The sequence below is a fragment of the Penicillium chermesinum genome (assembly GCF_028974085.1).
Source record: "Penicillium chermesinum strain IBT 19713 chromosome Unknown utg000004l:1.0-3345178.0:1.0-3348027.0, whole genome shotgun sequence".
In the NCBI taxonomy this organism is placed as follows: Eukaryota; Fungi; Ascomycota; class Eurotiomycetes; order Eurotiales; family Aspergillaceae; genus Penicillium; species Penicillium chermesinum.
Window position 1 is genome coordinate 1,113,833 of NW_026695314.1, and position 18,529 is coordinate 1,132,361.

The 18,529-nt window shown below is 51.6% G+C and overlaps 9 protein-coding genes across 9 annotated transcripts; 6 read left to right on the forward strand and 3 right to left on the reverse strand.

Annotated features, from left to right (window-relative positions):
- Nucleotides 1-14: 14 nt before the first annotated feature.
- On the forward strand, nt 15-1,633 carry N7468_005307 (zinc metalloprotease; the record flags this gene model as incomplete). Its single annotated transcript, XM_058474604.1, has 5 exons — nt 15-29; nt 116-298; nt 351-1,097; nt 1,157-1,353; nt 1,402-1,633. 5 exons carry the CDS (start codon nt 15-17, stop codon nt 1,631-1,633), a joined length of 1,374 nt encoding a protein of 457 aa, XP_058330344.1.
- Nucleotides 1,634-1,967: 334 nt separating this feature from the next.
- Nucleotides 1,968-2,480, reverse strand: N7468_005308 (uncharacterized protein; the record flags this gene model as incomplete). Its single annotated transcript, XM_058474605.1, has 1 exon — nt 1,968-2,480. The coding sequence occupies one exon, from the start codon at nt 2,478-2,480 to the stop codon at nt 1,968-1,970; it is 513 nt and encodes a 170-aa protein (XP_058330345.1).
- A 587-nt stretch (nt 2,481-3,067) lies between these two features.
- N7468_005309 (mitochondrial 54S ribosomal protein bL34m) lies at nt 3,068-3,494 on the forward strand (the record flags this gene model as incomplete). The annotated part of the gene is made up of 2 exons (XM_058474606.1): nt 3,068-3,075; nt 3,146-3,494. 2 exons carry the CDS (start codon nt 3,068-3,070, stop codon nt 3,492-3,494), a joined length of 357 nt encoding a protein of 118 aa, XP_058330346.1.
- A 483-nt stretch (nt 3,495-3,977) lies between these two features.
- On the reverse strand, nt 3,978-7,244 carry N7468_005310 (putative zinc metalloprotease; the record flags this gene model as incomplete). The annotated part of the gene is made up of 4 exons (XM_058474607.1): nt 3,978-4,175; nt 4,232-4,269; nt 4,316-6,310; nt 6,368-7,244. 4 exons carry the CDS (start codon nt 7,242-7,244, stop codon nt 3,978-3,980), a joined length of 3,108 nt encoding a protein of 1,035 aa, XP_058330347.1.
- Nucleotides 7,245-8,422: 1,178 nt separating this feature from the next.
- Nucleotides 8,423-11,079, forward strand: N7468_005311 (uncharacterized protein; the record flags this gene model as incomplete). Its single annotated transcript, XM_058474608.1, has 3 exons — nt 8,423-8,635; nt 8,686-10,208; nt 10,263-11,079. 3 exons carry the CDS (start codon nt 8,423-8,425, stop codon nt 11,077-11,079), a joined length of 2,553 nt encoding a protein of 850 aa, XP_058330348.1.
- A 248-nt stretch (nt 11,080-11,327) lies between these two features.
- N7468_005312 (WD repeat WDR12/YTM1 family ribosome biogenesis protein) lies at nt 11,328-12,863 on the forward strand (the record flags this gene model as incomplete). Its single annotated transcript, XM_058474609.1, has 3 exons — nt 11,328-11,451; nt 11,522-11,681; nt 11,744-12,863. The coding sequence occupies 3 exons, from the start codon at nt 11,328-11,330 to the stop codon at nt 12,861-12,863; spliced, it is 1,404 nt and encodes a 467-aa protein (XP_058330349.1).
- A 372-nt stretch (nt 12,864-13,235) lies between these two features.
- On the reverse strand, nt 13,236-13,865 carry N7468_005313 (mitochondrial 37S ribosomal protein uS13m; the record flags this gene model as incomplete). The annotated part of the gene is made up of 4 exons (XM_058474610.1): nt 13,236-13,280; nt 13,424-13,690; nt 13,763-13,807; nt 13,863-13,865. The coding sequence occupies 4 exons, from the start codon at nt 13,863-13,865 to the stop codon at nt 13,236-13,238; spliced, it is 360 nt and encodes a 119-aa protein (XP_058330350.1).
- Nucleotides 13,866-14,154: 289 nt separating this feature from the next.
- N7468_005314 (peptidylprolyl isomerase) lies at nt 14,155-15,316 on the forward strand (the record flags this gene model as incomplete). The annotated part of the gene is made up of 7 exons (XM_058474611.1): nt 14,155-14,265; nt 14,318-14,395; nt 14,454-14,470; nt 14,535-14,719; nt 14,768-14,831; nt 14,902-15,065; nt 15,171-15,316. 7 exons carry the CDS (start codon nt 14,155-14,157, stop codon nt 15,314-15,316), a joined length of 765 nt encoding a protein of 254 aa, XP_058330351.1.
- Nucleotides 15,317-16,238: 922 nt separating this feature from the next.
- Nucleotides 16,239-18,360, forward strand: N7468_005315 (DEAD/DEAH box helicase; the record flags this gene model as incomplete). The annotated part of the gene is made up of 3 exons (XM_058474612.1): nt 16,239-16,423; nt 16,478-18,179; nt 18,334-18,360. 3 exons carry the CDS (start codon nt 16,239-16,241, stop codon nt 18,358-18,360), a joined length of 1,914 nt encoding a protein of 637 aa, XP_058330352.1.
- Between the last annotated feature and the right edge of the window lie 169 nt (nt 18,361-18,529).

Here is an 18,529-nt window from a genome sequence, read left to right on the forward strand (position 1 = left end):
TTGCGCATTGTAACATGTGGATTCTTGAGGTAGGTTTAAATGGAGTTAATCTCTTCAAATACCTCCTGCCCCCTGACTATTTCCCTTTGAAGCTTCTTATTTACTTGTCGTACAGCAACTTGCGCGTATCCTCGACCGGCCGCTCTTCCCATGGAAGAACGTGCTGGTGGGATTCTCACTCGGCCAGTTTGTCCTTGAAGGCATTCTTTCATTCCGGCAGTATAGGGTTCTTCAGCAAAAGACCCCTCCCAAGGTCCTTGCCAACGAAGTTTCGCAGAAGGTCTACGACCAGAGTCAGGTATGAGGATTAGCTGAACAGGTGGTATGCAGCCTACTGACGCTATGTCAAGGCATACGGTCGCGCCAAGTCCAAGTTCAGTTTTATCTCGGGTCTATATGGCCAAATCCAGAATCTCGCTTTTATCTACGGTGATGTGCTCCCAAAGCTGTGGGGAGTCAGTGGCTTTCTCCTAGCTCGGTACCTTCCAAGCCAATTCCAAGGCGAAATTTCCCAGACGCTTCTCTTCCTCTTCGGTTTCAACATCATCTCAACGGTCCTCTCGCTTCCAATTTCCTATTACAACACCTTTGTTTTGGAAGAGAAGTTTGGTTTCAACAAGCAGACTCTTGGCCTCTGGGTTTCGGATATGATCAAGGGCCAGTTCCTGGGAATCGTGCTCGGAGCCCCGATCATCAGTGCTGTCCTCAAGATCATCCAAAAAACCGGCAATGGCTTCTTCTACTACTTGTGGCTCTTTGGTATCTTCGTCCAGGTCTTCGCCATCACTATCTACCCGATCGTTATCCTCCCTCTTTTCAACAAGCTGTCTCCTCTAGAACCCGGCGACATCAAGACTGGTGTTGAGAACTTATCTAAGAAGCTGGAATTCCCTCTGTCCGAACTGCATGTCATCGATGGTAGCAAGCGCAGCGCTCACAGCAATGCTTACTTCTACGGTCTCCCTTGGAAGAAGCACATTGTCATCTATGATACTCTCTTGGAGAAGAGTGAGCCTCAGGAGGTTGTTGCTGTGCTCAGCCACGAGCTTGGTCACTGGAAATTGAACCACACTACCAAGCTTTTCGGCATTGCACAGGTACGATGAGCGCCATTCAACGAGGTTATTCAAGTTGGTTCGCTAATAAGTTGTATTAGTTCCACATGTTCTATATCTTCGCCTTATTCTCGGTCTTCGTCAACAACAAGTCGCTCTATCAGTCTTTCGGCTTCATCAAGGAACAGCCTATCATGATTGGATTCCTCCTTTTTTCCGATGCTCTGGCCCCTATGGATGCCATTGTTAAGCTCCTTATGAACATTCTTAGCCGCAAGTTCGAGTTCGAAGCTGGTATGTTTCTATCTTGAGATATTGGCGAAATTATACTAATTTTGTGCCTTAGATGCTTTTGCTCAAGGTCTGGGATACTCGCCGAGCTCGCATCCTCACTTCTGAAGCTGCAGATCCAGAACCTCAGCACCATGGATGCTGACTGGATGTATGCTAGCTACCACTTCTCACACCCCATCCTCACAGAGCGCCTGGGTGCTCTTGGCTGGAAGGGGGGCAAGGTCACGGACCTGAAGGATGAGGACAGCGCCACACCTGTCAAGGCCGGAGACCGGGAACTTTAGACTTCAAAGGTGGCTATGAATTTGCCGGAACTGATCTTATGTTTAGTCATGTGAGGTTTTGCTTGAAACGGCGATAGATGACAAGAATGGCTCGAGCCAAAATAGCTTGTTCGTCTAGCAATGTGTTGGAATGAGCCAATCACTTTTTATTTACTTGCATTGCACTTATATCCAAAGTGTGAAAGAACGGTATTGGTCCAGACCTAGACCCATATGGGCATTCCAAGTAGGCAGGGTATCCAAAGTAGAAAAGGACAAGAAGAAAGGAGTAACAAAAACGCCATCCCAATGCAACAACGCCTACAGCTCGCGAAAAAGCATGGAACAGGTCGCATCACTCCGAATCATTCGCCTTCTTGGCCTTGGCCTTCTTCTCCGCTGCACGCCGCTCCTTCTTCTTTCTCTTTCGCTCTTCCTTGTCGAGAGAAGCTTGCTGAGCCTCTTGGTCCTCGAAGGCCTCCGCCTCGCCCTCGAAGCCGGATTCCTTCATCTGCACATCGTTCTCGTCACCCTCGTTCTCTTGGTTGCTTCCGGGCACGACACCGGCTGCAATATCCAGGTAGTCTTCACCGGGATTCTGCTTTGCAACGGTCAAGTCGCGACCGAGAAACTCGCCTGCGAGACCAGCTTGCACACGCTTCAGGTTGTGGAGGGTCAGGTTGGGTGCGGCGGCCGTTGTCCGAGATACGGGACCTGTCTCGCTGATAGTGGCATTGGGCTGGAGACTGGGATCATTTGTGGCACGGTCGAGGTATGCGGCAAGGAATTCATGGGCGGCCGATTGGCTGATCGTCTGAGTGCTGAGCACCGTTGTTGGCGGTAGGGCAGAGGGGCCGTGATGGGCCATCTTGAGGTTTTCGGTGTGTAGATGACTGGTGAAAACTGATATAAGAGAGACTGAAAGGGACTATTTATCAGGCGCTCGGAGCAAAAGAAGACGGATTGCTGGTTAAACAGAGAAATCCCCAGCAGACTTGGGAGAGATTGGAAATGTAGTTCGGCGCATCGCAATTGGAAAAAAAGTTCACTGGCGCTAGGCTCGATTAGGAAATCGTCTCTATCTAGATGCTGTCGCGCATTGCACAAATAGGCCCGCAGTAGGTTTGTCAATACCGAATTATATAGGAATAAAACAGAGAGAAATCGAGGCACGTACTATTTCAGCCGATACTGGTCTACCACTCGAACGTGACGGCCAAAAGACCTGAAGTCTCTCTCGATGCGGGTCCGTGCCTGCGGCTCCGCGCTTAATTCTCTTTCGACGCCTTCGACACCGCGCATCGCCGATATCTCGAATTCCCTCCCCATACTTCACCTCTCCACCCACATCTATCTGATTGCCCCTCCCAGGGTCCACGATATCACAGAATGCTGTGTCTCCGCTGCAGGGCGCTGCCCACCCTACGGAGCGCTGTGTCAAGTACTCGAGTCCAAATGAACAGGTACGCCAACACCTCTCTATCCCACGGACCAAGCCAAAAAGTCAGCCCTTACTCATTAACCTGGATGTAGTATCCCCCAATTAGCGGCACAGCCAAAACATACACCGTCATCACTGCTCGCCTCTCGACCATTCTCTCTCCTCTCCACGCCCAACCGCCCAAACCTGCACGCGATCTCCCGTCTTCCATCACCACAGACAGTCACTCCATCTGCGTCAGTCCCGTCTCTACTGGCATCGCAATCGCAGGCCCGCTCGTTCTCTGCCTCTGCTTCACTCGGTGTCCGCCGCTCCACTTATGTCCCTTCGCGGCGCGTTCAGAAGCGGCGATCTGGGTTCCTGGCTCGCAGTAAGACCACCAAGGGCCGCCAGACCCTTTCGTATCGGCGCCAAAAGGGCCGGAAGTACTTAAGCTGGTGAATGCTCTAAGGGAGAGACTGGATTGGGGATCCCCAAGCCTGCATTGGCTGTTGCGATGTACATGGAGGGCCAAGTGGTGTGCGCTGGGGCAAGAAGGGCTTCCAGGCATCAGATGTTAAGTTGGAGATAAAGAGGGAGTGTATGACCTCTAGCACGGCCTTGTATCATATAGGACTGTCGTCTCTCGGATCCTAGAGAGTGTCAGATTATGTCTCAATTAAGCATATTGTTTGGAATTGTTCATAACCCTTCGCATAAACCGTGAATGATGATCATATTTTTCTAGACCTCAGTAGTGAGTAACCTTCGAGGGTTGAAAGCTAGTGGTGGTCTTCTAGGCCTAGCTCATCCTCTGTATACTAGTATACCTATTGGTACGTATCATTCACATCACACCCTAACTCTGATACACCCCTAATAAACTGGCAGGATATGATGAAGAGTCTCTTTTTCTTGCGTGGGAATATCTATCTGCTAGTATGTCTAGTCTTTCATGTCGTCTTCGTCATCCTCGTCATCATCGTCGTCCTCCTCCTCGTCATCTTCTTCATCCTCATCATCATCCTCGTCATCCTCGTCTTCGGCATCATCGCCAAGTTTCAGTCCATAATCGTCCTCGAATTCCTTCAGAGGCTGAACGACAGGTTTGAACCCAACGCTCTCGAAGCCTGTCTTGAGTGGCTACATGAAAACATATTAGTAACCCAGAAAACATGACGAATAATTAAGAGACTTACCTCCTCCAGAACAGTACCACATGTGACAACAAGGTTGGCTGTCTCGGGGGCGAAGAGTGGAAGAATAATCTCCCGAAAGGGCACCCTTAACATCCTCAACACCGATATCACGAACGCGCTTCAGCATCTTCTCCTTGTAATCCGATGGCAAGTTACGTATAACCTGCCGAATGAAGCTGCCCTGGGCCGCGCTGACAGCCGTCATCTGCTCGTTGGCATAACCGACCACAATGCTGCTAATAGCACCCTCCAACATGAGCGGATCGAAAGGCGAAGCACCAGACAGGTGGTCCTCAACAATCTGCTTGCTAGCCTCGAAAGCCTTGTGCGCATTGGGAGAACGGTAGACGTCGAAGTTGACGAAGCCGGTGTCGATGTTGTGGGAGAAGTTGACACCGTAGGCCAGACCTTTCCCGCGAACTGCGACCCAGAGAGGGCCCTCGACGGCATTCATGTACGCAATGGCGACTAGCAGGGCTGGGAGCTTGGGGTGGTCGTAGGAATCGAGGCCACGGCCAGAAGCGTAGGCGAAAGACGAGTCCACGGTGGGCATGGGCACAATGTACGCGTTACCACCGATGTTCTTACCAGCATCGCTGAGGAGGGCACGGCGGTCGGTGATGGGCTTGAGAGCGTCGCTTTTACCAAGACGATCGAAGAAAGGCTTCCAGGCAGAAACTGGGTTGGGGAGCTTCTCAAGGTCTGCAATTACGACAATGCGGACATTGTCGGGTTGGAAGAGGGAGTTTCGGATCTCTTCCATGCGGTTGACGATCTCCTCTGGCTTTTCCGCGAGCAGCTTCTTAACGCGCTTGAGATAGCGGGCCTTGACGAGAGTAGACCGAGCACGGGAGATTGATTCCTGGGCATAATTGACCATGATGTGCACGGCACCAAGCATATCGTCACCACTGCGCTTGGAATCGGGCACGTCGGCAAGTAAGCGAGTGGTGATAGCACGCAGTCTCTCCACGTCGAAAATGGAGCTCCAAGTCAGCTCTTGGATCCAAGCAATGGCTGTTTCGTACTTCTCCTTCTCGACCTGGAAGGTCACACGAAGCATCTCGGAGTTTCCAAGAGCTCGAGCATTCTCCATTCCATAGCCGACAGTGTCCTTCTCCAGTTCTACAACTACCTGCTCAAAGTCGATGGTCTTGCCACCACGCTGCACCGGAATGTTAAAGTATGCCTCGGTGAAGATGGACAAAAGGGGACGCAGCTGGATAGGTACTGATTGAGCGGAAAGGAGGACGGAAAGCTGGACAAAGCTGCTGGGAATATGCTCGAAGTGGATAAACGCAGAAATATCGGCTCTTTGGGCATCGCCGTCGATGATCTTTTGAATTGCATGATCGGGATGGCCAAGTTTCAAAGCGGCACCTGAACGTGCAGTCACTGTATCCATGAAATGAATAGACTCGGCACCGGGGATACGGAACTCAGCAAGGATATGCTGGGGAATTTCCTTGTCATTCTCTGCCTTGGCCTTCTCAAGCTTGTCGGCGAGCTCTTTCAAGCCCTTTTCGCCAAGACGTTCCTTCTGGGCAGCGACTCGGGTCTCTTCATCTGTCTTGAGCTTTTCAGACAAACTTTTAGATGGGACACCCAAAATAGTAACGTGGTGGGCATCGGCGATCCACTTGTTAATGAAGCCGCGCCAGTCATCTTGTGTCCACTTTTCAAGCACATCGTACTCCCGCAAGGATGCAACGTCTCGCATGGTAGAGCCATCTCGCTTACCGAATAGGAAGTCCGTAATAACATACTCTGCGAATGATGAAGCGGAGTTCTCAGTGGAGAACTTCCAGGTGCGACGCTGACGCTCAATGCATTCTTGCACATACTTCATGTCGATGTCCTTGTTCATGGCATCTTTCAGAACCTCGAAAAAGCGCTTCTCGACCTTCTCCAGCTTCGCCGTCTCAACACTGGTCAATGTGAATCGGATTTCAATGTTGGGGTGCTCTTCGGTTGAATAATAGACTGCGCTGGTAACCTGCTCCTTTTCAACAAGGACGTTTTCCAATAAAGACGCAGATGAACCAGCCAGGTATAGTAGAACCACATTCAAAGCCCCCGCTGGATTAAACAAAATCAGTAAACTTTTTTCAAATGCCCGGAGCAATGGATACATACATTGAACTGGATCATTACAGTCTGGACCCAAGAATCGGATCTCAATTTCACCAAATGACTCGTCTTCCTCGGGGAATTCAATCTTCTCGATAACAGACTTTTTCAGAGCCGGTGTTTGAATAGAGTCCACCCAAGGCCGCTTGAAAGGGGCCTCCGGGCTAGGTATGACATCTAAGATAGTATCTTCAAACTTGTCTAAGATATCCAGCATGTTTGTTTGATCCACTTCACCAGTGATCACCAGGCACAAATTCTTGGGCTGATACATCTCCCTATGGAACTCACGAATCCTCTCTGCAGTCAAAACTCGGAGTTGTTCCATCATGCCGCCAGTCTCGTAGCGGAAACCATTTCCTGGAGGATAGGTCAAGCGACGAGCCGCCAGATCAATCAGCTCAGCAGCATTATTTTGAACTCCCTGCATCTCTGAATAAACGACACCAGCATCATTTCCAGCACCATCGATGTGGTGCACTTCAGTATAGCAGCCTTCATCTGTCAGGGTTGGAGCAATGACGTGTTCCAAGTAGACCGGCAAGATACGAGCAAATCCTTCCCAGCCTGCTGCGTCAAGGGTGTATGCTGTGTGGTCAGTCGCAGTCCATGCATTGGTGCTTGAGTAGACCCGAGTAGCCAACTTGTCTAAGAAACCCTTGTATCGGTAGTTTCGAGAGCCCATGAAGCACAGATGCTCGAGAGTGTGGGGAGCTCCAGAGTCATCATGGATCTCAGTGGCCAGCACGAAGTACCCATTGACCTTGGGGCCCTTTTGGTCGATAACAACCACCCGCATGCCGGTACGTTGAGACTCATATTCGGTGAATTCGCTGGGCGAGTAGTCGGGCTTGAACTGTTGCAGCAGTTTGAAGTGCGACATCGTGGTCAAGGGGGCTTGCCCAGTGAAGGGACCGGAGAATGTACCTCGCCGGAAACTTGACAATCTATCGTGTACGTTAGCTTACGGACCAAGTACGATGCGGGTGTTGGGCCCAACAGGGGCAGCTTTGTCCCAACCGCTCAAGTCATGGCTCGGCACTGCGGGGTGGAATTCAATGCCCTAGAAGCTGGTACTCAAGGAGAGGAAAGGGTCGATATGCACCGATGCCACAGAAAGCCCGATGCCAGCGGAAGGAGAGCAAGCGACCAGAGCGACCAAGGTCCACGAGGGACCCTGCAGGGACGCATCCTAAGCTCTAGCGAGCATGTGCGACAAGGAGCGGGGTAAGACAAAATGAGTAGGGGAGAGAGAGGGCATGCAGAGTAAACTTACAGGAATCGAGTCGTTGGCGCTCGATTCAGGCGATGCAGAGCAAACCGAGACACGTTGAAGTTTTGATTTCGTGTGCTGGACCCAGACGGAAAAAAGTTTGGGTCCCCGTATCCTTACAAAGCGAGAGAGGTTCGGTGTGCTGTTATACCGGGGCATGTGTATATGTTATACGCGGCGACCGATGGGAGAGCGACGGCAGTATGTTGGTGGCCAATCACTCGCTCCTGGTTTATTTCATGCTGATTTATTCTTAATGAGCTGGGGGAGATCTTCTAGCTTCTATCTCCCCATAGTGGTGAATAGCGGCATTGACGCTCACGAGATCACTGATTGATTGGCTGCTACCAGGGGGAGCGCTTTGTCCGCCTGAAGAATACCTCGTTCAAGGTCAACTCAATTGGAGCTAGACACTCTTTATTCTAAACTCAGGCAGTGGAGACCTGCTGGCGAGACTGCTAGATCGCCCACGCTGTAGTTCGACATCTACAGAGTGGAGGCTCATACCAAAAGAACTGGTAGAGCCATTCCAGCGTCAGGTGCATACTTCCATACTAAGGCAGGTACTTACTAGCGGTAATATTCGCCATCAGCATTACCATGAGAGCTGAACCAGCTCATGAGCTGCCAGTGTCACCCTATAAGCAACCGTAGCCGACGCACAGTGACGCCGCGGCTGCGGGGCGGTGACGCCCAAGGACAATCACCGCTTGTTGACAGTTTGCTTCTCCGCCCTCAGCGTCCCAGGCCACCTTCAGCGCCCCCGCTCCTGCGCTGCAGACGTAACCATGTCGCAAAATATGGAGATAAGCCAGGCGGTGCTGGGGTTTGTCACTGACGGTGCTTACCCCGAGGAGAGGATCGTCGCCGCCAAATTCCCAGCGGAAGCTCTCAGCCAAGCAGTTGGAACTCATTTCACAAGCACGCGAACGGGTCGAAGTAAGCCCTTTATGGCCCCCCTCCCCCCACCGCCCGGCGCACCAGGACTTGGCCGCTATGCAGTGGGATTATGGCGTGGCGCCGACGGCTGGCTAATTAGTGTTCACGGTAGACCGAGATCAGCTCACTCAGCCGGGAGAATACATTCGACGCCGATGACTGGATAATCCAAGCAAAGCAATTGCACGCCGACATCGAGCGCTCAAGGGTCACGGCCCGTGAGATTGTCGCCCAGCATGAGCAGACAAAACCTCTTCGAGCGAAAGTGGAGGACGCTGGCGCCAAGGTGGGACTGATCGAAACGGAAATCGCCTTCAACCAAGCTGTGGCAGAGACGCTGGAGGAAGTCCAGCAGCTTTTCCAGCAGTTAGCGGCTGTACGTGCTGCACTAGCAAGCCATCAAATCGCCATCGCCATAGAGAATCTGGAGGCTGCGCAGGCTGGTCTCTCGAAGAATGCCTCGTTTTCGAACACTAATGTGATGGATATTCTCCTGGCAGAAGCGGCTAAGCGTCGGAATGAGGTCGAGGAAGCATTACGCGCTCGATGGAACCAGCAATTGCAAATAAACGGATCTAAAGGGGAATTCCGTATCGTCAACGGAGACGGTCCAAATTCGCTGGACGAGACAATCGCTTCGTTTTTACAGATGGGCATTCTCGAGTCTGCAAGTGAAAATTTCCAGAAAAACTTGGCCGCTACTATAATTGACCCTTTTCTTCTGCCTCGCCCCGACGGCTGCAGCCGTGTAGTGACGATTACGGAGGCAGGGATTCGCCTGGACCCAGAGTTCTCCAAACTCACCGTCTCGGAGACTCTGAGTCGCATGATAGATGTCCTGAACTATCTTCGGCAGAACCTTCCACCATCCATATTGAATACTCTTCCGCATTCCTTCATCTCCGCCGTTTCCTCTAAGACCATAAAAGGACGGTTATCACCCAGAATCCCAACTACGCTGGATGGCCTTGACGACTTCGAAACTACATTAGAACATGTGCTGCAATTCACCAGAACTATTGAATCATGGGGGTGGACAGGTCAGGAAGAGCTTGTATCTTGGGTTAACCAGGCCCCTCGGCTGTGGCTAACTCGACGTCGTATTGACTCGCTGGATAGCGTGCGAAAAGCTCTTGCTGCAAGCCAAAGGACCACGAAACAGGTCGAACGAGTGGAGAAAGAGAACGTGTCGCAAGAAGACGAAGCCTTGCTAGAGAATGCTGCCGACGCTACCGCCGATGACTGGGATGCAAACTGGGATGACGAGAAAGACGGTACAGCAGCAGCCCAGGCTGAAGATGAGGAGGACGTCAGTGCATGGGGGCTGGATGAGGATGAACAGCCTGAATCAAAGCCTGAAGCCTCCAACTCCACTAAAGGCGATGATGGAGACGAAGACGAAGACGGTGATGCCTGGGGTTGGGACGAGGACGATGAGGTCGAGAAAATCGATGAGAACATGAAACCCTCATCCAGTGCGGCAACGGAGGCACCAAAGGACATGGCCACTTCTCAGCCAGCATCTTCAAGGGAGATGACCTTGAAAGAGCTTTACACCATCACCGACATCCCGGATTCAATCCTTAATATTGTGCAGCAACAAATATCTGACTCTAGGGACATTTCAAACCCACCGTGAGTATATTGAGCCATATTCTACAGAACAGCTTGGGACTAATTCGTCTCCAGACATGCCAAGTCTCGAGTCGCTTCATCAGGCCAGGGTCTGTTGGCTCTACCGACGCTAATCTTAGCCATGTTCAAGGCCACCTCGTCATCTTTCTACTCACTACAGCTCAAATCGGGGCAAATGTATCTGTATAATGATAGTATGTATCTTGCGAGTCGTGTACGAGAATTGGTGGACCAGGATGGACTCTCCAGGCTCAGCCCTGATGCGGAAGCTCTGGAGAATTTTGGAAAATTTGCCTACAGCAAGGAGATGCGGACCCAAAGCACCATCGTGACCGATCTTCTTGACGGTGCTCAGGGGTTTGGACAATGTGCCGAACAGCCCTACAAATCCGAGTGCGAAAATGCAGTCAGTGCGACTGTAGATCGCATCCGGGAAGTGTACACAGAGTGGCAGCCCATCCTGTCGCACTCTGCATTACTCCAGTCCATCGGATCTCTCCTGTCATCAGTGATTAACAAGATAATCCTTGACATTGAAGATCTGGGAGACATTTCGGAAGACCAGTCCAAGCAACTGGTTTCCTTTTGCAATCAAGTTTCTCAATTAGAGGCCTTGTTCAAACCCGAAACTCCAAGTGATGCGGAGGCTCTTCCCGTCACTGCTCTATATGTCCCTGGCTGGCTCCGATTCCAGTACCTGATCAACATCCTTGAAAGCTCTCTCGCTGATATCAAATTCCTGTGGCTTGAGGGTGAACTGGGCCTAGAGTTCTCGACCGAGGAGGTTATTGATTTGATTGAGGCCTTGTTTGCAGAGTCTGACCACCGCCGGCGGGCTATCGCAGAGATTCGGAGGGCACCTCGTGGCTGATAAATCCTTGTATAACTTACTATTTGCGACTAGACTAGAAAAAATTTGGTCAATATTAATGTCCGTAGAAGAGTAGGCCTGTATTGCTTGTACTGCGTACTTTCTCTGGTGGCGGGGCCATCTCCGCGCTTTGCGCTGATGTGCCGCACCGGTGACCGTATTTTTTCTTCACCTGCGCAGACCTCTGAATTTTGCGACAGCAACCAGGAATAAGTCTACCACGGCTAATCTGGAAATTTCTCACCATAATGAGTGAAGAACAAGCAACTTCGGCTGCTGATTCGGCGCAGAGGCAGGTTCGTGTGCAACTTATAAGCAAGGAGGAAGACGTTGCGCTTCCTGATAGCACCGGTCCCATCCTCGTTCCTACAGGTAGGAGAATCCTCATGTTGGTCTAATAGAACCAAATTCCAATGGTTTTCTAACATTTTCTTTTGAACAGGGCTTCGGCGATATGCACTGTCTACTTTGGTCAACAACCTCCTGGGTAGCGAGAAGCCTGTTCCGTTCGAATTTTTGATCAACGGAACCTTTCTGCGAACCTCGATCGATGAATATCTGACTGCCAATGGTATCTCGGCTGAAACTACCCTCGAAATTGAGTATGTGCGAGCCCTCATTCCTCCTCTTCATATCGCCTCTTCCAGCATGACGACTGGGTCAGTGCTACGGATGTGCTCTCGAAAACCTCTCCCGCTGCGTCCTGGGCATCTGGTGCCACCTTCTCAAAAGGCCAAGAGAGGATTTTGTCTGGAAGCTATGACGGCTTGCTGCGGATATGGAATATGTCCTCGGAGATCATCGCGACATCTCCTGGGCCCGCTGAGGGAGGACACACTGCATCCATCAAAACCGCCAAGTTTGTTTCGCCAAATCAAGTTGCATCCGCTGGTCTTGATCGGACGGTCCGCCTGTGGAAGTACACTGAAGAGGAAGGTGGATTTTCCGGGAAATTTTCTCCTCAATTAGAGTTGTATGGACACAAGGCCGGGATCGAGTCCTTAGCCGTGCATGCGCCATCCAACCGCCTTCTGACCGGTTCCGCTGACCACACTGTGGGATATTGGTCAACAAAGAAGGCCGATGCCCCCTCGGCTCCTGAGAATCTTCTCCCATCTAGCAATCCCCGAAACTCTAAGCGAAGGAAGCTCAATACTTCCGTGACTGCTCCCCAACGGGGTCCTCTGTCCCTCCTCTCGGCTCACACTGGTCCGGTCTCTGCTGCTGTCTTTGACGCGATGGATTCTACCGTCGGTTACTCGGCCTCTTGGGACCACTCTCTGCGTACTTGGGATCTGGTTACTGGATCTTTAGTCGACACCCGCACAACGTCCCACTCACTTCTTTCCTTGGAGCATCTCCCCGAACATCACCTTCTGGCGGCAGGAACTTCTGCCCGTCATATCACCCTCATTGACCCTCGTGCATCAGCTACGACTGTTGCCGCAATGACTCTTCGTGGGCACACCAATGCAGTTGTGACCTTGGCCCGTGATCCCCACAGTGCCTTTGGTCTTATCAGTGGTAGTCATGATGGTACTTGCAGAATCTGGGACATCCGTTCTACGAAGACCGATAAGGATGGCGTCGTTGGTGAGAGTATCTACTCTATTACTCGAAAGAGCCTCGAGGAAGAAGGCAAAGCCGAGAGCAAGCGTGTCGGCGGCGAGGGTGTCAAGGTGTTCAGTGTGTGCTGGGATGAAACTGCAGGCATTGTGAGCGCTGGTGAGGACAAGCGGATCCAGATAAACCGGGGCGAGGGTGTTCTCTCGTCAAGAAAGTAGATTGCACATACGGCATGGCGTTATAAAGTGATATCTCAAAAAGTTTGTTCGTTTATGTTGTCTTTCTCGGTCTCAATATCCAGTTAGATGAATGAGAATACTGTGGTAATACCCCATTCAACCATCACTTCGAGCCCAGTCTCAAGTTTTATCCGACTACGTTGACTTATCTCGAATCCTTTTTATGTAATTTCCACGACACCTTCTTTCTTATTCACGTCAAATATAATACACGTAAGATGATACTTTCACAAAGTGCGGGCAGGCGAAAGTGAGTATAAAATGCCAGCAATCAAAGACAAAACGCCGATCCCATGCCTCCCTTGAAAGACGCGAGATAATCTCCAAATTATCGTGATATCGAGCACCAGATCACAGTCGACGCTCCATGCGGTTCAACTTGACAGGGGTTTTGATCTACGGAGTTCATTAGCCCAAGTCCTTGTATTCAGAAGATTATGACGCCCTGAGCATCCTCCGTATGCATCGGCTTTGATTTGCCATTGCGGAATTGATGTTTGGGAAGGCAGGTAGAATGATCAAACTAGATGATGACGAACCTGAGTGCGAGTCCGTTGACCGCGGACGGGTAGGCCCAGTGCGTGTCGGCGACCCCGGTATGTTCCAGTCTCCTTCAGACGCTTAATATCATTCAAGACTTCTCGGCGGAGATCATTCTCAATCTTCATCTCGGAAAGAACGGCTGTAAGGTCAAGGACCTGCTTGTTGGCCAACTCGCCTACTCGGCATGTTGGGTGGATGTTGAAGCGAGCGAGGAGACGAGAGGAGGTATCGTTTCCAATGCCAAAGAACGACTGCAATGATTTCTACAGCAAGGAGGTGCGCGTTAGTTCGTGATTGAGCCTGCCGAGATGATTCGATGCGGAGGGTTTGCTTACCTTGAGCAGGTTCCGCTCAGGGAAGTTGACGCCGAGAATAAAGACCTGAATTTAAGTCAGAAGCTTAGACTAGGTACAATGAGTAGGAACAATGACATACCATTTTGAAGAGGCGCTTGGTAGACAATAGATACTATCCACTGCTCGAGGCACTTTCGATGCTGGCCGCGGGAGAAATCATCCGGCAATAATATTTTTCCGGATGTCTGTAATTTGTTCGAAAAGGCGTATCTTGCGTAATTTATCCACATTGCCACTGCTTTCCCCAATTTAAGCCGTAATGTTACCAGAACCGTACCGTTCTCTCCGCACGCCATTGCAAGCTGGCCTTCCCCTCTCCCTTCCTCACCTTCATCACTGTATACGCCCCAGAGCAGTGGCAATTCGTAACCATGAATTTCCGCAACCTTTTTGTCTCCATTTTCCTGGTCTTCGCCGTCGGCTTCGCTCTGGTCCAAGCCGAGGGTGCCAAGGAACCCTGGGGCCCTAGAATCACTAGCAAGGTAAGTGAACGAAGCTGAGCATCCCCACACAAACACTAAGCAGTCGAGATAGGTCTACTTCGATATCCAGCATGGCGATGAGCCACTTGGCCGTATCGTAATCGGTCTTTACGGAAAGACCGTCCCTGAGGTAATTGGGCCGATTGTCAATCAATTGCATGAATATTCACTAATTGGTGCTTGTACAGACTGCGGAGAACTTCCGGTATGGCACTGCCCAAATAACCACTCGGCTTCACCACAGTTTTGTCTCTAACATACAATTTCAGTGCCCTGGCTACCGGCGAGAAGGGATTCGGCTACGAGGGGTCTATCTTCCACCGCGTCATCAAGGACTTCATGATCCAGGGTGGTGATTTTACTAACTTCGATGGCACTGGCGGAAAGTCTATCTATGGCAACAAGTTCAAGGATGAGAACTTCAAGCTGCGCCACACCCGTCCCGGCCTTCTGAGTATGTTCTAGCTCGAGCCAGATTCTCCTCGATACTAACAAGCTCTAGGCATGGCCAACGCTGGCAAGGACACCAACGGCTCTCAGTTCTTCATTACTACCGTCGTCACTTCGTATGTGCCGATTGCCCCAATACTTAAAAATATCTCTTCTTCACCTTGTGTTTCTAACTCGTATGATCAGTTGGCTCGATGGCCGCCACGTCGTCTTCGGTGAGGTTCTCGAGGGCTACGACATTGTCGACAAGATCCAAAACGTCCCCAAGGGCTCCGGCGACAAACCCCTCCAGCCAGTCAAGATTGCTAAGAGCGGAGAGCTCGAGCTTGACAAGAGCACTGAGGAACAAGGTACCCGCGACGAGCTGTAAATTTGCAGCAAACTCTCCTGTTTAGGTCGTCGGATGGAGGGCTGACGGTGCTTGTCTTTCCCAAGTATACGATGACGATATTGAGCCATCCTCCCCGAGGACTCAACCTCCAGTTTCTCGCTCCAACCTGTGCTTGTCTTCCTGGTACTGGTTGCTATTGTTGGATTCTACGTTCGTAGCCGCCGCAACAAGGGGCAGAATGCTGATGATGACTACAAGGACTATCTGTAGGTAGGTCTCAAAAGCAGTATAGATAGCAAAGCAAATCCATGCAAGAATTTGGTCATTGCTTTGGGTTCTCACGTAGGAATTGATTCCACCATAGTTGTACCTCTCCCTAGCCGGATGTGTTCAATCTACTCCCGCTTCTTACCAACCGATCGAGCCCAGACTGCCCGCCTAGGTGGCGGGCAACTTTTTTCGGATTAGATAATGTCTTGGCACCGGAAGGGTTCGAAAAAAATTCAGATGTTTAGTATTGGTATATACCTGAAAATACAATCTAGTAATTTTCAATCTAAAGCAAGCATAGGCGACGAGTCCTCATTCTGGCTCTCAGTTCGATCTGACATCAGTGGTATTATATGTTACCTAACATACAGCGAAATGTGCAAACCAAGACGATACAACGATACCCAGCCTGTACCCAGGCTAACACACAGACCCAAGCACGGGCAGCAGTACCCAAGAAGTACTCGATTTGCCTCCCACAGAGAAAACCTGCCCTGCGGATTTTATTCTCCTCCTTCATCCCTTTTCCTCACTCCACTCATCCCTTCTCTTTTCTTCGGTGCTCATAGAGTTCTTTAGAGGGAGATTTGTGCATTTGTTACCCATCCTTTTTTCTTGTCACTGGTGCTTTTTTTTTCTAGGGAAGAAAAAAAAGCGAGAGCGGCATCTTAATCTTCTTCGTCCTTCTCTTGTGCTCTTAAAAAAAGGTAAGGCACTCCGTTTGCGACCTCAGCACACTTTCGCTGCTCTGTTTACATACAAAGTGGAAACTTCGCGCGGTGCTGAACCCCCCACACACGAAATAAAATCTTCTTCGCGTCCCAGAACTGTCCTTCCTCGAATCCTCCATCGCAAGCATCTTCAAGGACTACGCGCTAACCAACATACTGTATCAGGATTCTTCTAAAAAGTTATCGCCAACATGGCCGACGGTCTTCAGATGGGAAACCTTTCCCTTAATGACTCCCAACACGCACCCCAGGGCGGTGCTCCCCTGGTCGTGCTGCGTACATTCCTCCTCACCTTCGTCAACGTGGACCAGGTGGCGGCGGTGGTGGTGACTCTGCCGCCCCTCCTGCTGGCCCTGGATTTGGTGGTCCTCGGTATGTAAAGGGTTTTTCCCCCTCAAATGTCAAGTTCTGTGCTAATATTTGATTACAGCAACAACGGCCCTCGTGGTGGCAACTGGGCTAATGCCAACGCTCCCGACTTCGCGCCTCGTGCCAACGGTAAATTTCCCTGGACCCCGAACGTGAAGGCCACTCCTTTCGATCCCCAAGCTTACGGACATCCAGGACACGGCGGCAGCGGCTCCTACGGTGGTAGTGGTGGCAACTATGGTGGCGGCGGCGGCGCGCAGGCTCGCGGCTCTGGAGATGGCCAGTGGCGCGATGGTAAGCACATCCCTGGACCTGCCAATGCCCGCGTCGAGCGCGAGCTTTTCGGAGTCCCCAACGACCCTTCAAAGCAACAAACTGGTATCAATTTCGCCAACTACGATGACATTCCTGTCGAGGCATCTGGTCATGAGGTTCCTGAACCCGTTAACACTTTCACCAACCCCCCTCTGGACGACCACCTGATCTCCAACATCAAGCTGGCTAGCTACGTGACCCCTACTCCCGTCCAAAAGTACTCCATTCCTATTGTCATGAACGGCCGTGACCTCATGGCATGTGCCCAGACTGGTTCCGGAAAGACCGGTGGTTTCCTGTTCCCTATCCTCTCCCAGGCTTTCCAGAACGGCCCCTCTGCCGTTCCTGCTCAGGCCTCCGGTCAGTTCAGCTACGGACGCCAGCGTAAGGCTTACCCCACCTCGTTGATTCTTGCTCCCACTCGAGAGCTTGTCTCCCAGATCTTCGATGAGGCCCGGAAGTTTGCCTACCGTTCATGGGTTCGCCCCTGTGTCGTGTACGGTGGTGCCGACATTGGCTCCCAGCTCCGCCAGATCGAGCGTGGCTGCGATCTCTTGGTTGCCACCCCTGGCCGTCTCGTCGACTTGATCGAGCGTGGTCGTATCTCCCTGGTCAATATCAAGTACTTAGTTCTTGACGAGGCTGACCGCATGCTGGACATGGGTTTCGAGCCCCAAATTCGCCGCATTGTTGAGGGTGAGGACATGCCCCGCGTTGAGGACCGCCAGACCCTCATGTTTTCGGCTACATTCCCTCGTGACATCCAGATGCTCGCCCGCGATTTCCTGAAGGACTACATTTTCCTTTCTGTTGGTCGTGTCGGTTCTACTTCTGAGAACATTACCCAGAAAGTCGAGTATGTCGAGGACCATGACAAACGCTCTGTCTTGTTGGATATCCTCCACACCCATGGCACCACCGGTCTCACCTTGATCTTCGTCGAAACCAAGCGTATGGCGGACTCCCTGTCTGACTTCCTTATCAATCAGCGTTTCCCTGCCACAGCTATTCACGGAGACCGCACCCAGCGTGAGCGTGAGCGTGCCCTTGAGTTCTTCCGTAACGGCCGTTGCCCCATCTTGGTCGCTACTGCTGTTGCTGCTCGTGGTCTCGATATCCCCAACGTGACCCACGTTATCAACTACGATCTGCCTACCGACATTGACGACTATGTTCACCGTATCGGTCGTACTGGCCGTGCCGGTAACACCGGTATTGCTACTGCTTTCTTCAACCGCGGCAACCGTGGTGTCGTCCGCGACCTCCTCGAACTCCTCAAGGAGGCCCACCAGGAAGTCCCCTCTTCTTGGAGAGCATTGCTCGCGAGGGCAGTGGCTTTGGCGGTCGTGGCCGTGGCCGTGGTGGTGGCCGTGGTAGCAACAACGCTACCCGCGATGTGCGTCGCTTCGGTGGTGGCATGGGCGGTCCCCCCTCTTCTTTCGGCGGTGGTATGGGCGGTCCCCTTCGTCCTTCGGGGGCGGCGGCGGCGGCGGCTATGGAGGTGGTCCTGGCTACGGCGGCGGTGGTGGTGGTTACGGCGGTGGTGGCTACGGCAACCCCTCTGGCCCTACCGGCCCCTCCTCGTGGTGGTAAATTAACCAGTCGTGGTCTGATGACGAGGCTGTCTGATTGGCTCCCATTTCCTATTTCTCTTTCTTTCGTCGAAGTTTTCTAAGGGACGGCTTTGTCACGACTGCCACGACTTTCCTATGCGTCCTAGATTTTATGCGTGTTCTGCTGTTTTGCTCTTCCCATCGCCCCTTTTCTTTCACCCGTGTTCTGATCTATGGTTGTTTCT